This window comes from Rutidosis leptorrhynchoides, chromosome 3, assembly GCF_046630445.1.
Source record: "Rutidosis leptorrhynchoides isolate AG116_Rl617_1_P2 chromosome 3, CSIRO_AGI_Rlap_v1, whole genome shotgun sequence".
NCBI lineage: Eukaryota > Viridiplantae > Streptophyta > Magnoliopsida > Asterales > Asteraceae > Rutidosis > Rutidosis leptorrhynchoides.
The window spans coordinates 687,964,128-687,987,771 of NC_092335.1; the positions used below are offsets into that span (position 1 = coordinate 687,964,128).

Sequence of the window (23,644 nt, forward strand, 5' to 3'; positions counted from 1 at the left end):
ATCAAATGTATATTAACAATTACAATCTGTGTTCAAACCCTTCGAAAATTTCTGAAGGCACTTCGAATAATGAGCAATCGAGATGATGATGATTCAACCACATATTACCCACAGTTATGTACTTAAAAAGCTCTCTCAAACCCAAAGTCATGATTCAACACAGATCTGTGTCAGATCCTTTGGCAATTATTAGCAAAAATAACTTTGCAATTCCTTTTCAAAGTAGCAAATTCTATCACAGCTCCAGCAAGACAACTTCGATTTTTCATTCGGAGTAGCCTTATCATAATATTGATATATATGATTACCCTTTTGTTACCGGAGAACCTTTCATGTTTCACCACATTAGCAATAAACTTAATCACAACTTCACTGATCTTTGACCTTCCGAAGAATCAGTATAATTACTGAAACCCCATCATTTACTCATTCGCATCTTGTAACGAGAATTGCCATACGAATCATCGGGAATTAGCAATCAGTATTTTGAAATCTCGCAGCATGTCTACGCCAACAGTTATATGTGTATATATAACGTCTATCTTCTGGACTTGATTTGAATGTGAAGTTTCTGAAAAACACTCCGAACTACGAATTCGTTCTCCGAAAATAGAAAAGTGCGGATGAAGCAGCAAAAACTATAAATGACTTTAACAGTAAAAGTTTGATGATAATGAATAAGTGTGCTGGCAAAGCGCAGAAAAAGAGAAGTCTTGGAACTGAAAACCGGATTGAGCAAAGTATGAAGGAGGCTGTGGACAAATCACAAAGACTGAACCTGACTTCAAAGAATTCAAATGATTCAGTATCTGCTGAAGTCATTAACGAATACCTTGCTCCTGACTCTAAACCCATGCGGACAATATTATTCATCGTCCTCTGATATTAGAAATTCTAAGATATCATCGTATCTTTCATCATAAATATCCTCCATATTTCTGAAGTTAATTTCTTAATTATTCTTATTTGAAATCATTTACCTCTTCACGCTATCTGTATTACATCATAAAAGAAACTATTTTAGTTTTCTAAATTCTGAAATATTCGAGTTTAAAATAGAAATATTTTTGAAGCAGTGTTGGGAGCTGAAGCATGAGTTAGTATAATATAATGACACTTGATCAACGTGATTATATTACAGTAAGCCATGCTGAGTTTCTAAATGGAATGTGATGATTCATAGATCATAACATCATCATGTGCCATGTTATACGACTCTTGTATTCTATTTAACCTCTAAAATATCAAGAAAATATTTCTTGATGATTCGACTTTTTTCAATGTATTCTGGTAATTTGACAAGTCAAGATCGTGCCTTTATAATTTCCTTCCTAGAACATTAACAATGTTCATTCCGAAATTCATATCTGCGAATTCTGGACCATTACAAGCGGTGCTTAATCGCAAGAAGAAGAAATGAAAGGACAAAATTTCGAAATAGAAATTAGGGTATAAATCGCAGCAAATAAAAGAGAGCATTAACTGGAGATGACAATGATTATGGGAGACAGAAGTAGAGACATCGAAATATAAGAGAAGATATAAAATCCAACAACCACCCAGAAATTATAAACCGTATATATCGATGCATATAACAATATAAAGACACGGGAGAACTAGAAACACTATAAACCCAAGAGTATAGTAGAAGTAAATAGATTCTTCCGGCAGTAGATGAAAAAGAAGAATGACCGATATGAAAGTTAGAAGTATATCGAGAATCAGAACTGGATGGAGCATATTGATGAATACTTTAAAATATGAGTTGAGGGGGAAAGAATAGAAGGTGATGAAACATGACTAGGAACTTAGAAATCAACAGATTTAACTCACACAATGGCGGAACAAGTAAATCAAACCCTCTAGTGAATAGGTTAAGTTTTTTTGATTAATTTAGTTAAACCACAACTAAATCAAGTGTGATTAAATTAACACCTAGAGCTATTATTCACCACCTGGGTGATTTGGACTGAGAGAGAATCGGAGGAGCTCACTAGATCTGAGTATGTGTAACAAATGAGAGGCTTAACCTAAAATGAAGAACATAAGACTTTATATACCCCTGCTGTTGACTCACCCATACGATTCATTCATCACACGTACGAGTTGGCTTCATCAGCCGTACGGGTGATCACTTACTCGTGTCTTCTCATTTAGGTTGTAATTGTGACATAGCTCAGCATCAACCGTGCGTATGAGCCTGTCAGCCGTACTAGTGAGGCTTCACTTGTATGTCTGACTAAGTCTAACATAGTCAAACATCTAAATCTCGTTCCTGCAGTTCATGTAACCACATACAAACACGGATATGATAATAAAGAGCAATCATGGTGGCCTGTAAACTGTTGTACCTGCAATGGACGTGGGTAGATGTCTAGGGACTTGCATAAAATGCATCAACAGAAGGTGTGAGTTGTAAGGAAACGAAGGAGGTGAATTTATAAGAAAATCTCCGACAGAACAATTAAAATGGACGATCGCATTTAAAGCGGATCCTAATTCCCTTGATTACCGGAGAGTCAAATCTTATTAAGAAGATTTTCTTCAAATCCCTTGAAATCTGGGAATTAATCATATCTACGTCAAATGATAAGATGAATCTACACTTACTCATTTCACTATTCTATGTTAGCTTCATTCGTACTCTTCATATAAATGGATTGTTTATCCAAATTATTCGCTGATGATAAAACTCTAATTTTTAGCCCGTATGCATCATGAAAACATACTTATTATCATTCACGACCTTTCCACTCAAATTTCGGGACGAAATTTCTTTAACGGGTAGGTACTGTGACAACCCGGAAATTTCCAACCAAATTTAAACTTTAATCTTTATATGTTTCCGACACGATAAGCAATATTTGTTAAGTTAAATTTCAAGAATTTTAAACTATGTTCATACATTCATTCAACCTCGACCAAGTTCCAACGATTCACGAACCATTAAACGAATATGATTATATATGTATATGTGTATATATATTATAACTTGAAACGTAAACAAAATATTAGATTAAATACTTTATATGATTGTATCTGTTTCAAAATGTTTATCAATGGAATTAGAAGATAAGATCAAATGATTGAATTATCAGATATATTGAATTATGATTACAAGTCTCCGTTGAAAGACCCACGTTGATTTGAAGAAATTTTTCCATTTTAACAATATTCGGAAAATGGTAAAGTGATTTATAAATAAGAACAAATTATCAATCATTGAGAACTAGACAAAGGATAGTGGAAGATTGAATCTCATAAAGACTCGATTGATCTATTTAGTTTCAAACGTACAAAAACGTTTTCAGTTTAAAAAGAACTTTATTATTAAAACGTATATAACTTTTATAAATATCTAGAACCACTTTTGACAACTCATTATTTAACTAGTATGATAAAGATAACGATATTTATATTTTATTTTATTAAATATATATAACGATTTAAATTAATATTATATATATTTATACGCGTATTATGCGTACATAGTTTTATACTTTTACTATACTTAAACTTTATATTTACTTTATTTTTACTTTACTTTAACTTTAATAATTCACTTTAATAATTCATACTTTAATAATTCACTTTAATAATTCATACTTTAATAATTCACTTTAATAATTCATACTTTAATAATTCACTTTAATAATTCATACTTTAATAATTCACTTTAATAATTCATACTTTAATAATTCACTTTAATAATTTAAAAATTTATTATAAATAGAATTCAATAGGTTTAATTATTTCATAGAAACTTGAAAATATTTTTCTCTAAACTCTCTCAATCGATTTACATATATATATTTACTCCGTATTATTTCAAGATATTATTAGTATACATAAAATATTACGACGGAGTGCTGTCCGAGTGATTTCGAAATTGTTTTTCGAGTAGGATAGGATTAAGAAAATTATGGGTTATAGCTATGGAGGTGATTGAGTATGGTTCATGGGTATGCTAGTGCGGTCAATATAGTATTTATCATTTCCGTTGCGTCTACGTACCTTTCCTGCAATATTGAATCTCAATATTGATACGTGAGTACTCATAATTTAAGTTTTACATATTAATAGTGTATCCCTGACTAGTGCTCGAGTATTTAGGATTATGCATGCTTGTACTTTTGATATTGCCCTTAGACAGGTTAGGTTGAATCTTGAATTAGTTACACTTGCGGTTGAGATAAGGTATAAGAAGAGCATGTCCTTGGAAAGCTAGCGAAAAATTAAGAACTTTTCCTTTATATATCGAATGGTTTCGATGAACAGATTAGAAGTTATAATCAATTGAATTTTTGATATTTTTATTAAAAATGATTATTATTATCGTCGTTTTTATCGTCGTTCTAGTTTTATCTTATTATTATCATTATTATTAACTTTATCAATAAAAGGGATTTATCATTAAAAATTGTTATATTTTTTTTTTATTATTACTATCGTTATTATCGTTAAAGTTATAATTAGTATTATTATTATTATCCAATTATTATTATTATTATTATTATTATTATTATTATTATTATTATTATTATTATTATTATTATTATTATTATTATTATCATTATTAATATATATATATCATTATTTAAAAATGGTTATTGTTATTGTTAGTATTATTAATTATTATTACTATATTATCATTAAGATAATTATTAGTATTATCGTTAATAATGTTATAGTAACTATCATTATTAATATTAGTGTAATTAAAACAAATATTTGTAACACCTAATTATTTTGATTACTATTATTATCATTATTATGAACACGATATAAAAGATGATTAAAAGCTATTAAACGAAACGATTAGGAAATAATGAGTAAGAGTATCATGATGAAATTAAAATATTATAAGATATTGATTTAGATAAAATTATAGTTCTTATTATTTTTATCATTACTATTATTATTAAAAGTATCGTTAGTATTAAAACTATCATTTTAACAAAAATTATCATTTTAATAGAAATGTCATTGTTACTGTAAAATATCATTATTATTATCATTTTTAAATAGAATTATTATTTTAAAGATAATATTAAAAATTATCGTAAATATTAAAGTTATCATAATTAGAATTATCGTTTTATCATAATGTCATCTTAGTAATTATAAATATTGATATTTTATAATAATAATTATTATTACAAAATAATACAACTTTTACTTACTATCATTATAGATATTATTTTATCAAATAAATATGTGATACAAACATATTTTACTACGTGTAATAACTTACTTTAATAATACCTATCATATTATCTTTATGATATTAAATGAACCCTATAAATTTTATTACTTAATATATATATAAGTATATTTTATTATATAAATTTAATATAAAATTTTATTTATTAATAAATAAATTATATTATTTACTCTAATAAATCTTTTAAAAATATTTAAAAATATAAAACGACGATATTTAAACTATATATTAATCATGTATAGATTTTTGGAAATTATTTTGAGTCAAATTTACTTTTGTTGACTTTTGCATATTAGTCTCGAGCATTAGGATTGTGGTACACTATGACTTGACCTAATTTGTTAGACAAATATTGACCAACACATAAATATATATAATTAATTTAGGTTCGTGAATTCGAGGCCAACCTTGCACTTGTTCAATGACGTTATATGTATTTTTACTACGAAATACAGTATGGTGAGTTTCATTTGCCTTTTTACCCTTTATATTTTTGGGACTGAGAATACATGCGCTTTTATAATTGTTTGACGAAATAGACACAAGTAATTGAAACTACATTCTATGGTTGAATTATCGAAATCGAATATGCCCCGTTTAATTAAAGTCTGGTAATCTAAGAATTAGGGAACAGACACCCTAATTGACACGAATCCTAAAGATAGATCTATTGGGCCTAACAAACCCCATCCAAAGTACCGGATGCTTTAGTACTTCAAAATTTATATCATGTCCGAAGGAGGATCCCGGAATGATAGGGGATATTCTTATATGTATTTAGTTAATGTCGGTTACCAGGTGTTCACCATATGAATGATTATTTTTGTCTCTATGCATGGGACATATATTTATGAGAACTGGAAATGAAATTCTTGTGATCTATTAAAATGATGGAAATAAATGATTATGATAAACTAATGAACTCACCAACCTTTTGGTTGACACTTTAAAGCATGTTTATTCTCAGGTGTTAAAGAAATCTTCCGCTGTGCATTTGCTCATTTTAAAGATATTACTTGGAGTCATTCATGGCATATTTCAAAAGACGTTGCATTCAAGTCGTTGAGTTCAATAGAGATTATTATTAAGTAAATGACAGATTAGGTCATTTATAGTTGAATCTTATGAAATGGTATGCATGTCTGTCAATTTTTGATGTAAAGAGAGTTTATCTTTTAAAAACGAATGCAATGTCTGAAAAATGTATCATATAGAGGTCAAATACCTCGCGATGTAATCAACTATTGAGAATCGTTTATAATGTATATGAACGGGTCCTTTCAGTGTAGCACCTTGTTATAACATCATGTCATCAACAACTGGATCATGGGTGTTAAAGATTCTGTTACTAGTTTCAATATTGTATGTTATGTTATTGTGTATTTGTGTTGCAACTCTTCACAAGATTACAAGAACACAATTTTCTCATATTAAAGTTAATATTGACATGATTTAATTTGGGGTATGGGGTGGGATCTAATTTGGGGTACTGCCAACCCAGGTTCGATTCTCACTCCAAGCAGAAAGTTTTCAACTTTTGATGGTACTGTCAACGTCAATACGATTTGAGAAGGTCTCTTGGTATTTTTCTCAACCTTCGATAGTACTGCCAACATCGTCATGAACTGGGTTTCCTCCTAACGCATGCGTGGTTGACAAATGAGAGCATTTGATGTCGATATTGTCGTTAAAAAAAATATCCACATGATTTAAGATCACATGCAGCCAAAATTTTGGTTTTTTGTTTCAGAGTTTATATTTATTGTATATAGTACTATAAAAAATATCAGCTATTCTCTTTGGTACTAAAAAAAACTTAACTAAAGCAGGAATCTAGAGATATTCTGACAAATTCCAGATAAAAACAATAGTAATATTTTTATAATAATAATGATATTAAAATAAAGCATCATTTAGTTTAACTATTAGTAGGAACAAATCCAAATACATGGTGGCCATTCAAACTAAAAGAGCTTATTATCTTTCTTTATTCTTTGCTCTAATCAAGTTTTATTGTTTCTTTTTATGGTCAAGAATACACCTAAACTACCAGCTGAAATTCTGTTATATGTTTGTTTTTTGTAAGTAACTTAGATATAGAAACATATAAGTTATATTAGTAATATTCTTGATCATTAAAATAGTGCTTAACATTGTGTGTTTTAAACCCAGTTCATATATAGATGGAGAAGACTAATATTGTGTCAAGTGAGAAAAGGTATATTAAATGGTTATTGCTTATAAATATTAATTTCGACATAATCTACGAGCTTGATATTGTTTGTTTCAATACTAGAGTTGCAGTTGTCACAGGAGGAAACAAAGGTATTGGGTTCGAGATATGTCGTCAGTTGGCAACAAACGACATCAGAGTCATATTAACTGCTAGAAATGGAAGTCAAGGTGTGGAAGCTGTAAACAAACTTAACGGTTTTGGTCTCGCTGAGGTTGTTTTTCATGAGCTTGAAGTTAAAGATCCGATGAGTGTTGATCAATTAGCTAAATACGTTGAATCCCAGTTCAAAAAACTCATATCTTGGTGAGCAAGAATATTTATGGCCACATATTTTTCTGAAGTTACAAAAAGTAATATAATGTTGAAATTTTCTAATGACAACCCTAAGGGTTGTCTTTAAGAGAAAATTGATGCATAAAGTTCTTGTATATTTGTTGATTTGGTGGTGGTTATTTCCAGAAAATGGGTGATTATATTGATTGTACAAACAAAATTAGCATGTCTAAATATCTTAATGACAACCCTTAGGGTTGTCATTAGAAAATTTCTATAATGTTACATCTTTTTATACTGGTATGTATATGCATGTATTTAGTTATCTATCTCTAAAATTGGGAAATTTGATTAGGTAAATAATGCTGGAGTAAATGGAACAATCATGCATGTTGATGAATTTAAAGCCTTCAAAGAAAAAGGATATGTAAGTAATGCTGATTTCTTTAATTAAGCAAATTACATGATTCTTCAAAATTTTGCAGTAATTGAAACAAAAAGTGGTGAAAAGATACCAAATTTCTATATTTGAACAACTTAGTTGGCAATTTTTATAGAGTATGTGATCTAATTTGATGTAATAAACATGGTATTGTGTATCATTTTATGAGCAGCAAGTGTGTGATGAAAATGCACATCTTTTGAGCGCAATATTTGAAGACCCTTACGATTTGGGAAAAATTGTATAGAAACAAATTACTACGGAACCAAACGGGTCACAAATGCGTTTCTTCCTCTTCTCCAACTCTCGAAATCGCCAAGAATAGTCAACCTTACATCATTTTATGGACAGTTACATGTAAGTAACATATTCACTTCTACTCAAAACCTAATGATATCATTTCTCTAAAAGCAAACATACACAAACATTATTTTACTTTTTGTTTTTGTGTTTTTTAGTGGATTCGCAATGAAAAAGTGAAAGATGTGCTTCAAGATATTGAAAACCTTACCGAAGAGAGAATCGACGAGATCATCAAAAAGTTTTTGAACGATTTTGAAGCGAATAAGTTGTCAGAGAACGGTTGGCCTTGTATAATTACTTGCTTATAAAGTTTCAAAAGTTGCGATTAATGCTTACACGAGAGTTTTGGCACGAAAGTTTCCAAAAACTCTAGTCAACTGTGTCTATCCGGGTTATGTGAATACGGATATAACGTCTCATATGGGAAATATGACCCCTGAAGAAGGTGCTAGAGCTCCTGTAATGGTTGCTTTGTTGCCTGACGATGGTCCTTCTGGAGTTTACTTTAACGAGATGCAAGCAGCAACGTTTTGATTAATGTTACTACTACGAGTAAAGGATTGATCATACGAAAAACAGTAACAGATTACGAATGATGACGAACTGATGTTATCATTGAATGAATGTATTTGCTGTTACAAGAAACTTTTTTTTAGCTGTCTAAACCATATTAAGCATATATACACAATTTAGGCTCCATATTTATTAGCTTCATATAAAGCATTTTATTATCACATGATTATTTTGAACAAATAATATAAAAGTTTACATTTGTTTTGCGACAGAGAGAAGTAAGTTACAAAAAGTGTCCATTGAAACAAATGGGTCAAATCATCCATTTGAGATCAACCCATTTACAAACAAATGGGTCAAATTATACCATTGAAACATAATAAGCATGTTACAAGAAGTGTCCCAAAAGCAACAATACCAATCATTAAGATTGAAGATCCATTCAAGAAGCAAATTATGTACAGATGCTACTCTCAATCCTCTCAACCATTCATTCATCTTAGACAGTTACATCAAAACAACCATGAAATCAAAAACAACTAAAACCAAGAAACCAACTCCACTCTCTCATTATTAGTCCCCCAACTTTTGTTAATTAAAAAAGACCCCACCATTTCCTGCTTCTATTCCCCCTTTGACTAGTCCCACATGAAACTGAACCACTAACCACTCTGCGGTTGCCCAACCACAACGCAAGACCAATCCCTACTAGGCTCACTAGCGGTGCAGCCACAAACAACCACCTTCCTCTTCCACCGTTATCATTCACAATTTCTAGACTTTCAAGTTCTACAAATGAACCATCTTCCACTTGCGGTTCGATCTCTCGAACCACATCTCCTTCCCTAATAGTTTGCTTCTGGTTCTCATACTCCACGTCATCGGTTGGAAGCTCAAACCGACACAGTGGACAAGAGTTTCGAGTACTTATCCATGGTTTAATGCACGATGGGTGGTAAAGATGAAGGCAAGGAAGTCGGTTCACCATTGTCCCAACAGTCAACGAGTCCTTACAAATGGCACACGCTAACCCATTATGGTCCATATCATTAACCACCACACATTCAAGATTATTCACAAACGTAATAGACGTAGGTGGTGCACCGCGCCTGGAGTTATCCGTCTCGGCTAACCGTTCCAAAAATTCTTCAAAGCTTCTTTCATCAAGATAATCACCCGAATGGTCATTGTCTGTGTTACCAAACGGGTTTGATCCATGAACTCGTCTTCCTTCACTGATTCTTACACGAATTGCACCTTCGATTTCGGGTAATTGACCATATTGACCATATCGTTGAAGTTGAACTCTTGCAATCAATGATCCAAGTGTATTATCATGATCTTCAAGCTCTTCATATTCATCTTCCTCATCTGAACTCCACTGATTCAGACCAGCTTGCATAGGGTCAATATCAGTATCCGAATCAACACCATAAAAACTATGAACATCCACAGAAGCATCCGAATCATCTCCATAAGCTTCATTCGAAATGACATCACTTTCTGCATAAACAGAATCAAAACCATCACTTTCTGTATCAGAAACAACCCCCCGCCGCCGCCATCTTCTTGAACCACTGATAGCCCTGCGAGAACTTGTATCAGAAACAACAGAGGGGTTGGGCCCACCAAGATTATTCATGGTGGAAAACTGTTGTGAAAAGATGTCTTCGATTGATTCAAAACTGTTGCTGTATCTTGTTCGTCTTATTCTAGGAGCAATACGTGGAACATTTGATGACGGGGTGCCGTTTTCTTCTAAATACAAGAACTTACAATCCCCGCATATACTTATTGATTCAAGATCAGCAGGTTCATTCTCAGATGAAAGTGTTCTATGGCATAATGCACATATCCCTGGTGGATCCATGTCTGCAAATTACAAGAATGGCATCTGTTAGCAACATAATCCTTCTCACTCTTTTATCTAGTCTGTTACTAAGGGTGTGCTTGTCCTATAAGCTGATTGAAAACTAAAATTTGAAAGAGCTAACAAGTTCAATTATTACTGGCTTGAGCTAACCAACTTAAGCATATGAGTCGAGCGTTTAAGGCTTTTCAAAGTTATATAAGTCACCAAGCTGTCAAAATATGCAATTAAGCTATTAAGCTAAGAGTATCAATCTGTAAAGTACTACTGAAAGCTGATCACTTTTAACAGCAATGTTCTATCACTAGGTACTAGTATAATGTCAAAACAGATTTAAATTAAAGGACAACATTAACCTAATAAATCAAAGATACAAACTTTTATAACCTAACCCTAATCCTATTTCCTATGGTCAGATAGGGATCCAAATAATAACATTCGTCAACAAACCATCAGCAAATAAATTCATACGGAAATGAAACATCGAAGAACCCTAATATTTATAAGAAGTATACCTCGGAGTAAAATTAAAAGAAAGGCAAATGATTTATGATCGCATTTGATTACGAAATGGAAAAAGCACAATAATTTGGGATTTCCGCTGATCAAAAGTAGAAAGGGAAATGATTATGGAATCTATTTTGGAATTAATAAAGGAAACTGGATAAATTTAACATTGGATACGGTAATTGAATTGAAATTTGTGTAATCCACAGATGATGGGTGTTTATGTTGTTGTGATTGTGCCCTAGATTTAGTGATGGAATGAATATACGTGTGTTCTGTGTTCTTGAAACCCCAGTAGAGAAAAATAAAGACAAAATTACATGGTTGGTCCTGATGTTTGCTCAAAAGTGCACAATAGCTACTTATATTTATCTTTTAACGTGATTGATCACCTTTGTTTGCACTAACTACGCGATTGGTCCCTGAATCTAACAGTCATTATATAAATCCGTTAAAACTATCATGTGCAATGCACATGAAGGTATATTGGTCATTTTCCTTCTATTTCAATTTAACCCTTCTACCTACAAAGGGTGCAATCTTCAAATAAAAAACCCTGGTACAAAGTAGAGATCATTTAAAATCTAGTTCTCTTTTTTTCAAAACCATCGCATTCCCCTCTCACTAGCAACCGTCGCCACCAAAATCTTCTACTACTGTCGGAAAACCGTTCCTCCACCCACACCTCCTCCGACGAAGTCGATGCCGCTTACACCTTAAATTCGTCCTCGAAGTTATTTTATTCTTCACAAACTGTAAGGTTTGACCTTCTTCGGAGTGATGACGGCGAATCTGATCGGTCTAACAACGGAGCTGATCGGTCTGATGATGGAGCTGATGGTGTCGATCGGTGTTTGGATTTTGTTATTAAGCAATTGAATCTCAACAGATCACGATCACATGTTTTATTTGGTCTTTTAAACGATTTAACCTTTTACACACTAAAATCGTTCCAGTTTCATGGAAATCTAAAGCACCAATTTCGATATAGTTAACTGACTGCGGATTCTTTAGTGGTTGCAACATTCAGAGGGTAGAAGACGGAGGAAGGCATCGGAAATTTCGGTCCAAAGAAGGTGGAAGATGGCAAGACCATCAAAGGCGGTGGGTTTTGACTATATATAACTGCCATATAATTGTGATATTCGGATACAGAGTATATAATTATAATATAATAATAATTGTGGGTTTGACGGTAGCTCCTTTTTGTGATGGAAGATGATGTTCTTATGGGTAGGTATATCCGAATAGTGTGTATAACTTATATACGAATGAGTTAATTATTTTGTTTTGTTTAATGTTTAAGCTTCCAACTTCTAATTGTAATTATACTTTTGTTTAGAATTTTTAAAGGTAAGAATGTAGGGTTTGTGAATTTTGTTAAGGATGAAATTGAAGGTGGTGAAGGGAAATTATGAACTGACAAAAATACCTTCACATGCACATGATATCACTTAACGGAACATTACTAATGACAGTTAGGTTGAGGGATCAAACGTGTAACTAGTGCAAATGTGGGTGACCAAACACGTCAAAAAAGATATAAAGGGTTATCATGCAGTTTTAGGCAAACGTCAGGTACAAACACTATAATTTTGTCAAAAATAAAGTGGTAGATATGATGCACCTTTTTCTTAATACTTTTTCTCCGAAAAACGTAATTATATATAAATTGCGGGATCATTTCATCTAAATAATACGTAGTAATGAAATGCCCGATCAAAGCAAAAGAGATGGTTGAAAGTTATAAATTAAATCATTGACAAATACATCTATAATGTTACGTAAAGAGACTATATCAACACAGAGTAGTCATTAGCTAAGCGCCTTGGATCAAAATCTCCATTTAGTTAAATGTGAAGTTGATGATCGACAAAGCTTTTGAGTTTGAAGCCCTTAAAAAACCTTGAACTTTATCAATCTTATCACAAATTTCCAACATGTAAATTCCCCATTGATTATAGCCTTATCGCGTGAGATCAAAAGACCTAAACATTTAACCCTAGAGTGAGGTGGTTAATAAAAGTAATTAATTACATTGACGCATTGATACTTTTTCCAAAGAGCAAATTCGAAGTGAATTGAGGTTAGAGGAATGTCACAGTCATAAGCAATTCACAAAAAAAATATCCATAGAGTGAGGTGGTTAATAAAAGTAATTAATTACAATCTATGTTAGTTTCTCTTTCTACATTCTCTTTTCTTTTAGTGTTGGTTCAATGTCTTCTGTGAATATCTTTTTTGTAAAAACTGTGTGGCTCAATTATTACTCATTGAGATAAAGATGATGGAATAGTCCACGAAACCTTCCGCCATCTAAACAAGAATCCCAAATAAGATGTGAACGAGGACAATGCAATAATAGGTGGTCCACCGATTCAATTGGAGCTGAGCACTACATGCAACAAGTATCTTCTTCATTTAAGTGAAGTTTGGCGATGCAATAGAAATTCTTTCATCAGAATGACCCTTGAATAATATAGTCAATGGAAAATAACAATCTTCAATGTTGGTTTTGTAGTTATAACCATGGAATTGAGTTAAGTACGTTAAAGCGTTATAATCTTAATGTTAAATAATATTTGAGTTTGTTTGTTTTATTTTTTTATAAAAAATTGATAGTTTAAGGATGTTGGTGAAAGATGTAGTTGAGACATGGTTCAAAGACTACGAGTGCAAATTTTCAAGTAATTAGATTTATTACTACACAAATAAAATAAAGTTTGAGGGTTTATCTACTTAATGAAATGTAAATAAAAAAATTTAGTTACATGATAACTTTGTAAGACCATTCACACTGCAGCGTGATAGTCTCAAAATCTCCACCATCACGTCCCTATCACACTACTATGGGGCGTGATGGGATGAAAAAATGATTGGCGTGATGGGAGCATCACATGACAGGAAAATTGCGTGAACAAAGGATCAGCCAATCAGAATTTAGATAAATGCATTTACATTATAATTAAATCAATAAAAATAATAAAATAACTCTATCACACAATCATCACCTCATACCACTACAAACTCTATCACTTCATCACGTCATCACCTTTGCCAAATCATCACTATACCCCACAAACAGTGGCGGGTCCAATGTATTAGAGGGGGGCGTCCGCTCCCGGTGGATTTCGAAATTTTAGTGCAAATTTTTTCCGTTTTCGATTTTGCTCCCGGTGGAAATTTTTTTGCCCTAAACACTTCATATTTTGCCCTAAAACCTCCATATTTTGTCCCAAAACCTTCGTATTTTGCTTAAAAACCTCTAAATTTTGCTCAAAAAATTCGATATTTTGCCTCAAAACCTCTATATTTTGTCAAAAAAAAAAATCCTTACGCTTTAAAAAAAAACTCGCCGCTGGTGAAAATTTTTCCTGAATCCGCCACTGCCCACAAAAACACCCATCACAACCCATAACGCCGGTGGTCTAAATACATATATGAGATAATGAGAATATATTCCGACAATCTTTAGAGATCGTGGCATCCAACTAATATCATGCCAGCTTTGCTTAGCAATCTGAATAACCAGGAACAAATAAAATTAATTAGTATAATAATTTTCTCATTCCTTTCTGTTGAGATCAAGTGTAGTACAGTATATATGTTCTTATCTACTTAAATATCACATAGAAAATAGAAATAGGATTATTTTTTCTTTAAAATAGCAATGGATATATAATTTTAAAAACCGAAACTGATATAACATAATGGCACCGTATGAGGGATTAGACCAACGCATGCCAGTTGTGACGACCCGAAAATTTCCGATCAAATTTAAACTTAATCTTTATATGTTTCCGACACGATAAGCAAAGTCTGTAATGTGAGTCTCAAAAATTTTGAACTGTTTACATGGAATCAATTACCCTTTGATTATTCCCGACGATTCACGAACATAGATGTATATATAAATATGTAATTATATATACATGAAATCTATACATAAGTACTATTGTAATATAAATATATATAATTAATAAATATTAAAGATTCAATAAACTATATAATCGGTAAATATTATATAATAAATAGTAATATATTAAACTTAACTTACAAGTTGAATATAATTATTATATTAATACTATTATCAATATCAGTATTATTATTAAGCAATATTATCAACAATATTAAATAGATTGTTATTATTATAATTAGTGTCCATATTGTAATGTATAAATATTAAATATTAATTGTATGATTACATAATTAATGAAGTATAGTATCAAATGTAATTACAAGTTAAAAACATAAATGTTATATTAATAATGTTATTATCACCTTCATTATAACTATTAAAAGTAACATTTATATTTGTACTATTATTTTTGATATAAAAATATATATAAATATATAGAATTTGATACATTTGATTTGGTAATATATTTACTAATATTATTGTTATCATCATTAATAACATTACTATTAGTAAAAAATTATGATCTTAGTTATTATTATGATTATTATTATATAAAATTATTATTATCATTATAGTATTTATCATTAGGTATTATTTGGATATTATTATCAGCAATATAATTATTACTTCTATTATTAATATTAGTAGTATTTATTATTATTATTAGTATTTATTAATATTATTATAACATTATCAATATTATTATTATTAATAATTATTAATTATTAACTTTAATTGAAAATAAAATTGGCAAAGTCAAATTAATTAGGAGAGTTGTTGAATATCGAATCTTTCATGCCTTACAAGTCAAAAATCGAATTTCACATACAGCCAATTCATATCATTATCATTAGTACATATTAGGTAATAAACAGATTCGATATCTTCTATCCTTTATTTAATTTTCTGATTTACTTTGTCTGATTAGGAAATTGAGCCCACGCTTTATATTTAAATGATCAATTCAATTGGTATGTAAATCATTTAACCTGCTACGATCCTTATCAATCACAAACAACCATCAAATACCATCACCATTCTCATACACCAACGGTCACCTTTATGATTCGTTTTTTTTCCCTTTTCAACTCCGGTTACAACCATCACCAACCTTCACCATATCAAACCCATTTAGAACACCACCCAAGACAGTTTTCTTATGATATCACTATTTCTGTTTCAAACCCACAACAATCTGCAACCACTGCTCGATATCTTTTCGTTTTAATCACCATACCCGCCACCCATTCATCTCTCCTTTTTCTTTCTTAAATATGATCGGGAACCACCTTCTCCTTCAAACACCAACTACCTACATCACCCAACACCACCCTCGGATTTTCACCCATCAACACCATCAGGTTACTTGTTTTCTTATTTTGGTTCGACAAGCCTCAACACACCTGTAACCTTCTATTTCCTGTTTGATCATAACCAAACCAATAACCACCCTAAACTGCAGCCTGGTGCAACTGTGAACCGCCACCTCAAAACCACCTTCTCTCTTTTCTCTCTCTTTTTCCTTTTCCTTCGAGATCCAAAACCACACCCATGCGTCGCCTTTCTATTTTCCCTACTACAACCATATTTTTTTTCCCTGTGTTGCTCCTTACTACAGCTCACGTTCCTGGTTGCGAAACTGTGAACAAATGGGAACGAAGGTGAAATAAAGAAGAAATAAGATTAAAGATTAGTTTGAATAAATTTATGCAAACAAGGTATCGGTCACATGCCTTTTTCCCTTGGTTGGTCGACAAAGTTAAAACACAACAAACCCACTTGCAATACTTTAGGTTATATTAATCCACCGAAAATCCATGAATCTGTGTTGAGTCGTGTTAAATTGGACTGCAATTCCACTTCTTGTTTCCTGTTGGGCCGATTTAGTTTACCTCTTGATTAGGTTATAGGCTTGTTTATTTGCTATATGGACTTCTATATATTGGGCCATATTAAATCTGCGTTTTATAAAGCACGATAGTGAGAGGTGATGATGTTGTACGTATCATGATAATGATTATGATGAGAACTGTGACGATAATATGATGATTAAATTAGGAAAATTGAAAACAGACAGTATAACGGGTTAAGTATATTCGGGGGTTGAATAATTTCAGAGAAATAGGAATTAGATGGATGGTTGAGGGTGTTGTCACGAAGCGAAAGGTCGAGGGTTCGAGTCCCGGCGGTGACATTTTTTTTTGCCTATTTACTTGAGGTAGTATTTTATTATTATTATTATTATTATTATTATTATTATTATTATTATTATTATTATTATTACTACTAATATATGTGTTATTATTATTATTTTTATGAGTAATATCATTATTATTATTAACGTCACGAGACTAATTATTAATAATATCATTTTTATTATTACTAGTATTATTGTTATTAAACTTATTATCATTATTCTCATTAGTAGTAAAATGTATACTTTATGATTATTATTAATATAGGTATTACTATTAAGATTACCATTCGTAAAAAGATTTTTATAACTATTAATATTAATAGGCATTAAGTATTAACATCAAAATTATTATCATCATTATTATTAAATTATTCATTATATTAAAAATTACTGATATGATCAATATTAATATAATAATTATTATTATTACTATGATTATTTTTACCAAAATTATTACTATTTTGCTAAAACTATCATTATTATTATTATCATCATTATCTATATCAATATTAATAAAAATAATTACGTTTATGAAAATAAAAGTTTTAAGAATATTATTAAGGTTGTAAGTATGTTTTTAATCAAATGAACAAAGTTTATATAAATACTCATTTATATAACATGTTAGGTATTTTTTATTAAAATACTAATCAAATATATATCAATATAACTATATAAATATTAAACATTTTGAATATATACACAAACTAGATAAGTATAATATATAATTTAAGATATAATATATGTATATGTTTGATTACGATTATGTGTATTAATAAATATACAAATGATATAGGTTCGTGAATCCGAGGCCAACCCTGCATTGTTCAGTTGTTCAATGTTGTCATATGTATTTTTACTACAAAATACATTAGGTGAGTTTCATTTGCTACCTTTTTACTCATTACATTTTTGGGCTGAGAATACATGCAAATGCTTTATTAACTGTTTTACAATATTTATACGTGTGAGTTTCATTTGCCCTTTTTACTCTTTACGTTTTTGGGCTGAGAATACATGCAAATGCTTTATTAACTATTTTACAATATTTACATGCGTGAGTTTCATTACTCCCTTTTTAAATGTTTTCGCAATATATATTTTTGGGACTGAGAATACATGCGCTGTTTTTATAACTGTTTTACGAAATAGACACAAGTAATTGAAACTACATTATATGGTTGAATGATCGAAATCGAATATGCCCCTTTTAGTCTGGTAATCTAAGAATTAGGGAACAGACACCCTAATTGATGCGAATCCTAAAGATAGATCTATCGGGCCCAACAAGCCCCATCCAAAGTACCGGATGCTTTAGTACTTCAAAATTTATATCATGTCCGAAGGAGGATCCCGGAATGATGGGGATATTCTTATATGTATATTGTGAATGTCGATTACCAGGTGTTCAATCCATATGAATGATATTTTTGTCTCTATGCATGGGACGTATGTTATGAGAAATGGAAATATGAAATCTTGTGGTCTATTAAAATGATGAAATGATTATTTATGTTAAACTAATGAACTCACCAACCTTTTGGTTGACACTTTAAAGCATGTTTATTCTCAGGTACGAAAGAAATCTTCCGCTGTGTATTTGCTCATTCTAGAAATATTACTTGGAGTCATTTATGGCATCTTTCAACAGACGTTGCATTCGAGTCATTGAGTTCATCAAGATTATTATTAAGTCAATTAGAGTGGATATATTATAAAATGGTTTGCATGTTGTCAACCTTCGATGTAATGAAAGATTGTCTTTTAAAAACGAATGCAATGTTTGTAAAATGTATCATATAGAGGTCAAGTATCTCGCGATGTAATCAACTGTTGTGAATCGTTTATAATCGATATGGACTTCGTCCGGATGGATTAGGACGGGTCTTCACAGTTGGTATCAGAGCGGTGGTCTTAGCGAACCAGGTCTTGCATTAGTGAGTCTAACTGATAGTCGTTAGGATGCATCAGTAAGTCTGGACTTCGACCGTGTCTGCATGTCAAAAGTTTTGCTTATCATTTTTGTCAAAAATCATCTGTTTATCATCCTTAGGAAGTTACCTGCTTATCATTCTTAGTCAAGACACATTTTACTGCATTGACTGCAGGAATAGTGTATAGACAAAATTCATATCTTAGCATATCTACTAATCCATATCTTAGCGTATCTGTCACTGTAGACTTTATCTGACACGTTTCCTTAATTTTCTCCGTAATTCACGGGATCTTTGGGAGTATGTATAGATATTCTATATATAATTAGAATATCATTCGATATTCGAAAATCACTTCATATCAAAACCCTTTAACTGATCATGAGCGATGGATCCTACACCTAGCTTGGATTCCATTAGTTCCGGAAGTGATTTTGAGATGTATATTGAAGCAGACTCCGAAGCCAATGAATCAGAAGTGCCTCAACCATTTAGTTATTTTTCCTTCTGGAGGAGATGGGGGTGGGTCCAAGACTTACTCACTCGATGGAGAAATGAAGAAGGCGAGCCCTACCGTGAACCAAACTTACCTCCTAACATTGGAGAAAATGATGTACTCACTGGTGAACCTATGCGCAACACAGTATTCACCCTTCTTGCTAAAATATTCCACCTCGAAGGTCGCATTACTGCAATCTCAGAAAATATTCAACCTCTACTTCCAAATACCAATCGAAGGGGAATATTAGAAGAAGTTAGGGAACTTCGAATTGATAATCAAGATCTATCGAATCAGATGAGTGGATGGATAGAAATGATAGATGGTAGGATAGAAACCCTGACAAGAATGGTGCGTGATCTACAAACTATACTTACTACACCAACATCATCACCAACCTCAGCACCAACAACACTTGTAGCACCGATAGCAACAGTACCACCATCAGCAGCACCAGCAGCATAACCAGTACCAACAACAACAACATCATCACACGTCTCAACCTCGCAATCTATACCTCAAGCATAATCATCGTTCTACGAATCGTTATACATAAACTATCTTCGTCCTTCGTGATGATTATGTAATCTCTAATGTTTTAGAGATTATGTACTCTAGTTCTAGCCGTAAATCTGATGAGTTTAATATCACATTGACTCATTAAATCCATGATTACGTCTGAAGAAAATATATATGTATATATGTTTTCATAAAGATTGTAATTAAAAATTATTTTGTACAAACTGTTAATGGTGAAAATATTTTAACGGGTAGGTAATACCCGAGGAATATTTAGATTTCACATTGAAAAGTTACACTGTACATTCTTCGAATCTGATTCCAACAGTCAATTTACTATCCTACTTACATCCACGGATATACGTATCCGATCACCGCAGAATAACCATTTTCATTTAATTTCATATTTGGATTTTGACCTATCAGAATCCAACAAGTGGCATAATGAAGAAAACATTTGACAAAATAAAATTTGTTAGAAACAGACTAATTAACTATGAGAAATTTTGATAAGAATCCACGCTGACAAAATTCTAGCTAACTGTTAATTTCGTATTACCTTTTATTTATCGCAATTTATTTATCGCATTTAATTTATCGCAATTTTAATTCTCGCAATTTTATTTATCGTCATTTAATTTCTGTTATTTTTTTTACTCACTTTAAATATCGGGACACGTATACAAGGTTTTGACATATCATATCGACGCATCTATATATATATATATATATTTTTTTTTAGAATCACCATAGACACTCTATATGCAGTAATGATCGAGTTCTCTATACAGGGTTGAGGTTGATTCTACAATAATATATATAGTTTGAGTTGTGATCGAGTCTGAGACACGTACACGGGTCACGATACATATTAATTAATTCGAATGTTATATATTAAACTATATATGAATTATTGAATTGCTAATTGTGGATTTTGAACTATGGATTACCAACTTTAGACAATTAAAATGAATTAAAATATTGATTATAACATATGAAATTAAATAATTCTTCAAGTTTGCCACTTGATTTCATCTTAAATCTCATTTGTATCGTGACAAATACAATCTGCGTTCAAACTTTTCATGATTCTTGGAAACACCTCATTGGAGAGGATGAACCAACCTCACTCTATCTATGGAAGAAGAGATTGATGCATATAGTTATGCACCTGAAAACACTCGGAACCTATGTAAACGTTTAACGCGTAGCTGTGCTAATTCCTTTAGCGTTGTTATTACCGAAAATAACTTTACAATCCCTCTCCAAAATTAGCCAAATTTGTCACAGCTCCAACAAATCAACTTCGACTCTCATTTGGATCAGCTTTACGTTGCCTTTTCATTATTGTTACCGGAGAATCATTTACCTTCCACCACATTAACAGTAAATTTACCAACAACTGTGTTGATCTTTGATTTTCAGAAAAATCTTTATATTCGTTGAAACCCTATCATATACTCATCCGCATCTTGTAACGAGAACTGCCATACCAATTACCGGGAATCAATAATCAGTACTTTGAAAACTCACAGTATGTCTACATCAACAGTTATATGTATAACATTCATCTCTTAGAATTATGATCTTTCATTCTGAAATTCTGAAAAACACCCTGTGAGGACCCGTCCTTATCCACCTGGACAAAGTCATCAATATTTGGTCCCATAGCGTTGATCGACTCCAAGTAATGTCCTTAACATGAGCTAATGCACAGCGGAAGACTTAATTCGTACCTGAGAATAACATGCTTTAAAACGTCAACATAAAGTTGGTGAGATATATAGGTTTGATGCTAGCAGCGTTATAACTATGGACCACAAGATTTCATATACATACATAATACACTCGCAAGTGTATGGAAAAGTCGTTGAGCACTTGGTAACCATACTTAACATTTAAATCACAGCAGCATATTCTTAAATAAACCCTACACCGTACCAAGTGTAGTAACGAAACGAAGTACTGTGCAACCGTTTAAAACTGGTCGTCCAGCCCGGTTGGGGTTGTCAGGCCCGATAGATCTATCAACAGGATTCGCGTTTACGCTCCTCACGTAAATATTAGCTACCAAGTATAAAGAAATATGCCATGGTACAACTCAACGTAGAATTTATTTTTGATCACTTGTGTCCATTACGTAAATCATTTATAAAAAAACAGCGCATGTATTCTCAGCCCAAAAATATTTAGAGTTTAAAAGGGACTATATACTCACCTAATGTATTTTGTAGTAAAAATACATATAACATCATTGAACACGTATAAAGTTGGCATCGGATTCACGAACCTATATCATTTGTTTCCTTATTAATACACATAATCGTAATTGAACAATATATATATATATATATATATATATATATATATATATATATATATATATATATATATATATATATATATATTATAAAGTTATTAGTTATATCATTTTTATATCAAAATATATATATATATTTAATATATTTATAAATTTTGTTATGTTATATGCATATTAAATATAAATGTATAGTTTGTTTGTTAAAATATAGTAACTATAATAATACCCAAATGATATTTGTAATGGTAAAATAATAATAATGATAATACTAGTAGTTTTTGATAAAATGAATAATTTATGGAAATAATAATTTTTGATATTAGTACTTAACAATCAATAATAATTATAACATTTTTATTACTAAAAATTTTAATAATAATAATAATCCTAAATATTAATACTTTGTTAGTAATAATGATTTTAATAACAATTCAATTAGTATAAACATAATAATAATAATAATAATAATAATAATAATAATAATAATAATAATTATACCTTTGTATCATTAAAAAGAATTAAACTGCCAGAGACGGGACTCGAACCCGCGACCTCCCGGAAACCCACTAAGTTCCTAACCATTCAGGCTGTTGCCTGTTATCCGTTTTTATACTATATTTGAAAATATATAACACGTATATTATTCCTCCTTTCTCCTTCATCCTTAATACATCGACCAGAAAAGTCCCAGACTCAAAAATAAATTAATCAACGATTTGGTTTTTATAATAAATCAGTACTCTTATTGAAATAAGTGAATTGATTAAAACAGATAAACGAAATAAAAAAAAAATATAAACGAATGGCAGTAGCTGTATCTTTGAAGAACCCTACATGAACTCAAGATCCAAATTCGAATTTAAGGATGTTTTAAACAAAACTCATAAC

The 23,644-nt window shown here is 31.2% G+C and overlaps 1 protein-coding gene and 1 pseudogene across 1 annotated transcript; one reads left to right on the forward strand and one right to left on the reverse strand.

Moving 5' to 3' along the window:
* Nucleotides 1-7,163: 7,163 nt before the first annotated feature.
* Nucleotides 7,164-9,175, forward strand: LOC139902716 (short-chain dehydrogenase/reductase 2b-like; annotated as a pseudogene).
* A 65-nt stretch (nucleotides 9,176-9,240) lies between these two features.
* Nucleotides 9,241-11,605, reverse strand: LOC139899485 (uncharacterized). The gene is made up of 2 exons (XM_071882315.1): nucleotides 11,377-11,605; nucleotides 9,241-10,863 (listed from the first exon to the last, which is right to left on the reverse strand). Exon 2 carries the CDS (start codon nucleotides 10,859-10,861, stop codon nucleotides 9,587-9,589), a length of 1,275 nt encoding a protein of 424 aa, XP_071738416.1. The 5' UTR covers nucleotides 10,862-10,863; nucleotides 11,377-11,605; the 3' UTR covers nucleotides 9,241-9,586.
* Between the last annotated feature and the right edge of the window lie 12,039 nt (nucleotides 11,606-23,644).